Raw genomic sequence first — 9116 nt, 5'->3', positions numbered from 1 at the left:
TATTAAATTGCAAAATATATACGAAAAATTCCTTGAAATGTCCTGCATTTATTAAAATCTCATGAAAACTTATAAAAATCTCCTGAAAAATTGACAAAATTGTCATTTGTGGGTGTCATTTATTACGGAAAGCGCCAATCCTACGGGAATCGTCAGTTTTCATGTAATAAAATGTAATAATCGGACGAGTTTTCACCTAAACCGAAAGTTCCAATACCTTATTTACTTCTATAGTCAATGGCATAAAAATATGCCATAGGTGGCAAGGTTAGTAAAGTAAAGTTAATTTGATCGCAATTTTGTACTTAGTAAAGAATGAATAAAATGCAAAGTCGATTTTTTTTCTAATACAAAATCTTAATTTTCACTTATTATCCTTATTCCCACCCAGACTAGGCCCCGCGCAATCAGTTTCGCATAGGGCCCCGCAATTGTTATGACCGTGCCCTCCGTTCTTTCATTTGTTGATTCAGAAAGTTTCTCCAACAGCTTGATGATTTTGTCGAGATGCAAGGAAACTGACGACGTATGCGGACCACCTTTTTAAAACTCCCGGCTCCAGCTTCTTTCAGTTTGGCCCATCTCTGGAGTGACTTGGAAAAAAAGGTAAACAATTCATATACAATTCCAAAAAAAAAAAAAAGGGGGACAATTGTTTGATCTATCTCAGCAGAATGAACAGCTACCAGGTTCAGAGAGTAATTATCACAGTTTAGAAATGTTGCCTTTGGATTTATGTCTAAGAGACAGACGGCCACTTATTGTGGCTGCGTTATCATAGGTTTGACCTCTGCACAGATCAAAGTCCAGTCCAATATCTTTAAGAGTTTTCTGAACAAGTTCTTCATAATGTTGTCCATCAGGTTTCAAATTTTAAAGTAACCAATGAATGACTCTTTTATTTCGAAATTATCAACACCCAAGTATTAGGGATACCTGTTCTTGATGAGAAACATCTGGGGTGGAATCAAGCATCAGAGAAAATATCAAACTAGATTGTCTTTCCAACAATTGATTCCCTAATTTTATTGCCCATCAAGTTAATGAACTCATTTTGAATTTCTGATGACAAATAATGTGTCTTATTATATTCAATTCTATGTAAGTGGTGTTTCGTAACTTCATCAAATTCTGCAAGAAATTTCAAAGATGCTAGGAAGTTCCCAGGATTGGATGAATTCAGTTTTTCATTGTGACCACGTAAGCTTGAGTTTTCGCCGAAACAAATGTGACAGTTCATCTGGTTCTGCCGTAAGCTTTTGTTCTTCTAGCTTCCACTTGAAAAAAAACTTGTCTGTAATGGACTCCTTCTTCATGTTCTTTCAGTCTCTCATGTTTCTTCCATTTGGTGAAATTAACTCCTGGTTTGCTCAATGCACTAGATGTCTTTTCTGATGCCTCAGAAAACAGTACGCATGCAAAACAAAATAGGCATCCCAAGTGTGGAGAGAAGAGGGGCCAAGATCAGTTGCAGATTTCTCCTGTTGGAAGCTTTCTAGTGAACCATGATATCAAACTACGTGATTTATTTTGGGTAAATTCTACTGTAAACAATACCATTCATCTTTGTTTTGGAAAAATAATTAAGCTACTCATCTGTATCAATTACTTTAGATGTTTTTTTTTTACTGTGGTAAAAGGGTATTCTCCTGGAGTTTCTTCAGCACTACTTCTCTCATCAAGAGACATTGTCACTTCTTCGACTGCTGTATCTTTGTATGAATCATCTGAATAGTGATAGGCCTACTTTTCTTCGACACGTTCATTGTCTCCTTTGTTTTCAGTGCTCTTATCATGTTTCTTCATGATAGGGATGATGAAATAAACTACCAAATATACCAAGTTACTTCCTATGAGGAACACGGCACTAGTCAGCGCTATGGAAGTTACTCCTTGAAATTGAGAGTAACTCCGCACGGAAAGAGTTAATACTCTGTGTGAAATACATACCACAGGGTCACTAACTTATATAACAACCTGAAATGCAAGGTTACACGACAGTGACGTAATATTTAATTTATTAAAAACAAATTTCGGACACTCATTTGGGGGCCCCGCTCAAGTGGGGACCCGGGGGGATCTTCAAATTCTCCCCCCTCCTCCCCCACCCTATTATAGCTACACCACTGCTTTCCTGGAATTTGGTGGCATATTTTGATTTTCTAGTACATTTGCTATATTAATGGGGCCCAGTTAATTTTATCCGGGAGGGGTAGAGCCTCTTTGATATGCCGAGATCGTGAAACGCGAGAATGCAGTTAGCTATATATAGGTCTATATTTTTAAAATTTTTATTGCACTTCCCCAATCTCCCGGCTACGTTCATGGTGAAAATTTGCATAAAAAAAATAAACGAAAACTATAGTGTCACCAAATACCCCTTCCGCTGGATCGATTTTATTTCTGGTGTTGGTTGGGGGTTGAACCCCTAACATCCTGGCTACGCCCATGCAGTATGCTTTAAATTTTAAACTGATCGAAAAGGAGCAAAATAATATAAGATTCCTATCTAAACACGATTACGTGTGCTAAGCAAAAAGTCTGAAATACTAGTTGGCAACTCCACTGTTATCTTTGGTCTTGAAAAACTTGGATTATTTTTTGTTGTTCTTGTTTTCAGTTTCTTTTAGTAGATCTCATCTAATGTAGTTCTAGCTCCACTTGAGCCGAGGAGTAGATCTAGATCTATCATCTAGGTCTTGTCATAGAGAAAATTGTAGAGATCAAGAGAATATTAGACAATAAATATATCTCTATTTAGTTAACTTATACTCAGTATGAGTATACTTAGTTACAGCTAGATTCTGCTAGATCTAGATCTAGTTAAATAGTAGTAATGGCTAATACTAATAATAGTAATAGTAAATAGTATAAAATAGTATTTGTACTATTTATTAGTAGTTTATTTATTAGTAGAGTTCCAAAAATTGACTATCATTTTGACATTTATTTAGTGCTGTAGTGTCTGTAGTATAATTCTAATTTTTATCGTATCTGATGGTATGTGACTTAGTGTGACTTACACACTCGAATTGTAAAAACTACAGTACTACAGTCTTATGGAACATAGCATGAGATTCTATAAATATAAATAATAAATTGAAATTGACAAGTCACAACACACAGACTGAGTGTGACAGACACAAGTGTATTGAAAATTGAAGTACATCTATTAAATTTGAAAAAGAAGTTGAAGTAAGTAGATCATAGATTTATATTTACACACACACATATTAGTCATATATAGATCAACATATATTGTATATATATATATATATATATATATACAATTCGACGTCTATAATATTTCATGATAATGAAGTTCATACATAACAAAAATAAAAAATCATTACATAGAATCAAAAAAATATATATAACTTAAATTAGGTTAAATAATATATTTTCTTAGGAGATTCAGTAATATGTATTAAAATAAATATATATATATATATATTTAATATATATATATATATATATGAAAATATGCTATATTTATATTATTAGATTATGCTTAAAATACAGTTTTATTTCATGATTTAACATGATATCATTGCAGGCACACAAGTCAGGTATAAATAAAGAGGCTAACAATGGCGCAAAATGGTAAAACAAAGACTGGAAAGCCTATGTCCAATCAAGATTACATGAATCTATTGTATTCTTCAGATAGTGAAAGTGATGCTGTTCCAGATTTAAAATTGCCTCCCCTTAAAGGGAAAAAACAAAGAAGGTAATTATAGCTTCTAAAATTATGAAAGTTGGCCTAGACAGCATTGTTATGGTGGCAGGGTAGGTTTCATACATCTAATGAAGCTGACATTGCCTTGGCATAATAGAGATGTAGAGTGTCAGGAGGATGAGTTCTGGACATTTACTTGTATGATACAACTCAATTCATGATAGTTAAAATAGGGTTGAGAAAGGATAAAAAATACTATAACTTCTATAAAGATGTGTTTTAAAAAGTGAAACTCTTATACTTAACAGAGAGTAAAGTGACAGTTCAATCTTGTTTATCTCATACACTGACTGCCTCAATTTTTTATCTGTGTCTAATATCTGATATCTTCGTGGTTGAGAGGCTAAGTGCGCTTGAACTTAGCTTGGCTTGGCTACCTATGAGAGGGCTCGAGGTTCGACACCTGACTCGGGCAGAGTTGTGTTTACTGAGCGCCTAAAGGCAGCACGGAAAAACATTCTCCTAGATGCCCCCTCCCCTCCACTGGTCCACAACCTAGATTGGTCCAAAGCGCTCTGAGCATGCTATAAGCATGAAAGTAGCGCTATATAAAAGCCATAATTTTTTTTTTTTAATTAAATGTCTAAATTATTTAAAGTTACTTTGATTGCTTTCTTTGTAGACATTCTAAACTTTTACACATTTAGTTGCTATATTTATACAATAAATGTTGTAGAAGTTTGTAATATTTATGTGCCTTGGCATTAAGTATATTATCTTATTTAGAAGGTTCCAATAAAGAATCACTTTTATAACAATGGATTTACTGAGCATTTTAGAGTTTCTCTTTAAGTATTTTCGAAGTAATTTGTACATTTGTTCTTACCTCTTCTTAAAGCAATCTATCTACAACTGTTAGGACACTGCCACACATTATGTATCATGTAATATTTTATTGATATCTGATCTACAAATAAAATAATAACTTCAATGCCAATCAAATCCACAGAAGGAAGTCATCAAGCAGCAAGCAACAGGAGCCTGTATGTACAGCTTGGACTATAATTAAAGTTATTGTTGCATTCTGTGGCCTGGTCTCTATCATTGTTTTAACTGGATTGTCTTACTGGGCTTTGCAGAGATTGAATGAGCTAGAACGTCAGATTACACGTGAGTATTATAATAGTGCAATTATATATAGTTTGTCCATCGTGGTGCCATGATAACCACTTTTAACATCCAGGCTTTGCACTGGGGTTTTTTGCCACCTCAAGTGGCTGGTGAGACCCATGTGAGCCAACAATGTTCGGCTGGAGCTAGTGTCATTGGTCTTGCTTTTTTTTCAAACACTTTTCTTCTGCTAGTGCTTTTCTCTTGTCTTCTGCAATTTGTTTGCCAGTTTTCACAGCTCGACTCTGTGATGCTCTATCATGTGTTTCTATCTCCCAGGTGGCAGGGTCAATGCTGTAGGCTTTCAGAGAAGCTTTGAGGGTGTCCCTGAAGTGTATTCTTTGTCCACCTTGTGGTCATTTCCCTTCCCTTAACTGGCTATATAGGAGTTGTTTAGGGATGTTTCTACACCTGAGAGTTTTACTTTATTATAAATTTTTAACAATCTGTAAATTATGAAAAAATGAGCATGGGAGCTAAGTGGCAAAGTGCTTGGTTTACAAACTGAGGAATCTAGCGCAAGACAGAAAATCGTATTGATCTCCTAACTCCATCCAACTCTAATGGGTACCTAACATTAGTTTGGGAAGAGTAAAGGCTGTCGTGCCCAATAAATTACTAAGGCTGAAATGGTTACTTTATTACTTTACTTACTAACTTATGAAAAAAAAAAGTTTTTTTATGGTGTTATGAATAATGCAGTATAGGAACAAAGTAACATTAGGATTAGAAGATTTCCTTCTTAAGTTATGAACTCCATAGCCCAGATGTTATTAACAAACTCACCATTTCAATAAGATACTCATCTATAATCTTTAGGTTCACTGTACCAAAATATTAGTTGTTTTTTAAATAAATAAATTTCCTATGCAATAAAAACATTTTTTTAATGATTTTCCAACTGCAACTTGACTTGGTAACGTATTGGCTGGTTTCGTCATACTAGTAGATCAGATTTAATTCTGCAGGTAGCTGACTGTTGTAACCTATAAATAAATGTTTAACTTGTGTGTATTTATGTTTAGCATTTTATTCTTGAACTTTTGTGTTTTTTTTTGTAAATATGTTCATATTTTTGTTTATTGGTCTCTTACAAACTGTTCCATCTTTCTTGATATTTCATATTATAGCTTGTTGTTATTTTATTATTAGCAAAAAAGTTAATTATTAGACTTATAAGTGATTAGGGCAGGCTTGCAATGCTTTATATCCAAATTTAGACATCCATTACTGCACTGAAAATATGATCATTATTTTTTTTTGTTAAATAAATATTTTTTCTCATAATAATGGGGAAATGGATTTGATGTACTTCTTCAGTAGATCAATATTTTTTTTATATTTAATCCATCTAATAGCATTTCATTTCTATATGTTTTCCTTTTCAAATAAAAGAAAATGTTTCTGTTATTTACAACTTGAATCAAACTAAACTCCTGTTGAAGATTTAGTTAGCACCCTTCATCCCAACACTGGTTCAGAACACTGTAAATGTAAGGTAAATGTAAGATGACATCAGACACACTGGTACAGACTTAAACACTGGGTTAGATTTAGTGTTTGCACTTGATTGCCAGGTTTTGGATGATAAGATTATGATGGAGCAAGAACAATGAAACAATCAAATGAATTTGAAACTTTGATGAAATATCTCAAACTTTAATGATTTGAACCTCAATGTATCATGTAAAAAAAATACATTAGTTTCTTGGAAAATAAATTATTAGATAGTATGAAATTTAACAGGAGAAATCATTATAAATGTTCAATTTTGCAATTCTTCTCCTTTTTTTTCTTTCTTAAGCCTTAAATAGTTATCTTCCATCTGTTTCTAGATGGTATTAGACTACTGTAAGATAGGGCTTTGTAAATCTCTCAACTGTTTTAGTATATGCAAACCATTCTAGTAATGTTGTACTCATTGTAAACTTGCTGTCAGCAATATGTTGTGTAGTCCATGTCTGCTGGCTTGCTTGTGACACTTATTTCACAATGACAAGGTGGTCTGATCATTTACACTATTGTTTTTTTTCTCCCCTTTGACAGCCTTATTGTTAAATAGTTACCCCCCCCCCTTTCTTATTGCATGTTTTGTCAATAGTGAATATTGACCACTATATATAAAAAAAAAAATCTTATTCACCTATACTTAAAAAAATACATTCGGTATTTTAAATAAAAAAATTATTTAAGACCGTCAGCATAGTTCTGTGATATTGTTTTTGTTGGAAACCCGAATACTTCAACACAGACTAGTTATACTGGTGACTGACTGTCTCTTTGATTTTGGGGCACCAATGTTGACCTTCTTTTTCCATTCCATTGTCTTTTAGAAACGCAATGAAAAACCCATCTTTTCTTTTATGTTGTCTTCCCATCGTTGTGTCTGCCTCTTCTTCTTTTCCCTGGTACTGTTTCCTGAATGAAGGTCTTTGCGAGCCATGAGGTTCTTGTGATATGGCCATAAAGTTTTAATTTGCTTTTTTTCGACTGGTTTCACTGGCCCGATTGCCGTTGTGATCCTGTTTCGAAACTCCTCATTTGTGATACAGTCTTGGTAGGTGATACCTAGCAAGGACCCGTGTCCAAAGAGGTTGAATGTGATGAGTGACAAATCGACTATCATGTATCATGCATTCCTATAAATATTATATTCTTTTTTTTTTCAAGGCCCCCGTGGGTCTCAATGGTCATGGTGCATTGTACACCTTCGCGCATTGGTTGCTATGCCACTGTTATCACCTGACAAACACGACTGAAGGTGTCTACAACATTACTCTTTGCCTCTTGACACCTATGTACAAGAAGATAATTCATTTCCGACAGACTCCTCAGAATGATTCTCCTCACGAAATGGCAAGATGTGATACCTTACACGCAAATGCTTACCAGAGTTCTAACTTTATACCATTCGAATAGTCTTACTTTTGGTGGCCATGTGGCATGATTGGGTCAACTCTTACAGATCGAATCGGATTCTCATTAGACCACTATAGAAGATTAGTGAGAATACGATCACACATCAAAGGCACTTTATAAAGACATCTCACTATTAGTTGTAATCCCATAAACTCCATCCTTTTTTTTTACCAACTAAATCTGATTATTTTCTCTTCATAAAAGTATAAAAAAAACAAATCACGAACGATTCAATAAGGTCAATTCGGATTCTCTAAAACAATCCAACAAACGTCATTGTCAAGAGTTTCTTCTTTCAGCGTAATACCCAAAATAGATTCGTGGGACATTGTGATCCGGATTTCCAAACCACCTGTTGGTATTAACTTGACTCTCTGTTAGTCTCTCTACGCCACTTCACCAACACACTTGACCTGGACACACGAATGACCTAACCTTATCATTAGCAGAGATAGAGAAGGCTGGATTACATTAACATTGAGATTGGTAGGGGCAAAGACTTTTTTTTTTTTAAAGTAGCCCGCGTTGGAAAATCGTGATTTCTTTAACCCAATTGCCGACTTGATTTCCACCCAAACTATGTATTCGTTGCATTTCTACATCTAAAAAAAGGAATCTGATAAGACTAACTACAACACACTAAGTTTATAAGTCTTGGGTCGTTGGCGAAAAACTTAGGTTGCCACATTAACCTTTTTTTTTTTTCTAATTTCTTATTTGATAGAATACATTTTCGAACTTCTAAACATTCATACATCAACACCGTGGCTTCTGAAACGTCAAGCTTGGTAGATCTGATGAATATTTCAAAGAAAGCCCACCCCCCTCCCCTCCAAATGGATGTGAGGAGCATATAATTAGAAAGTGGATACACAAACTCCTGCTAGTTGAAATCGCTGAGAAATTCGCGGACATTTGGTGTCTAGTTTACCCGAGACAGTTCAAAATTCGATAGTTACGAAATCTAGATTTAGTTACATAGTGACTCAACTACGATTTATTTGTATACCGGTACTGATAGGGTTTTTTAAAATAGCTTTCCTTACTCCACCCCCCCCCCCCCTTTCTTTGGCGTTCAAAACAAAGTTCACTTTCGCACTGCTGATTTGAAGAGTTCCTTTTCCACCTGGAGTTTGGTCTTAAATTATGAGCATGATAAATATACTAAGTGTTACGCCTTCATATTTTATGAGACCCTTTATACATGAAAACGACAAAACACAGTTTATAAATACTTTAATCTTTATTAACACTGAAAACACTTTCTTGTTCATATTCCTCCATTTTGTTTCTCCCCTTTCAACACGCAATCGCACCATTTCACATTTACACTAAGATGCGCACGTAA

General features: G+C 34.5%; 1 protein-coding gene across 1 annotated transcript in view; it reads left to right on the top strand.

Moving 5' to 3' along the window:
• Window positions 1-2653: 2653 nt before the first annotated feature.
• Window positions 2654-9116, top strand: part of LOC106064324 (EF-hand calcium-binding domain-containing protein 14-like) — a 21465-nt gene continuing 15002 nt past the window's right edge. Inside the window, exons 1-3 of the mRNA XM_056028742.1 lie at window positions 2654-3195; window positions 3557-3730; window positions 4689-4849. Coding sequence (XP_055884717.1) covers window positions 3591-3730; window positions 4689-4849 — 301 coding nt within the window. The 5' untranslated portion in view covers window positions 2654-3195; window positions 3557-3590. The remainder of the gene's footprint in view (window positions 3196-3556; window positions 3731-4688; window positions 4850-9116) is intronic.

The sequence above is a fragment of the Biomphalaria glabrata genome, chromosome 5, assembly GCF_947242115.1.
Source record: "Biomphalaria glabrata chromosome 5, xgBioGlab47.1, whole genome shotgun sequence".
NCBI classification, from domain to species: domain Eukaryota; kingdom Metazoa; phylum Mollusca; class Gastropoda; family Planorbidae; genus Biomphalaria; species Biomphalaria glabrata.
Note: the sequence above shows the minus strand (reverse complement) of the source record. Positions and strands in the feature narration are given on the sequence as shown.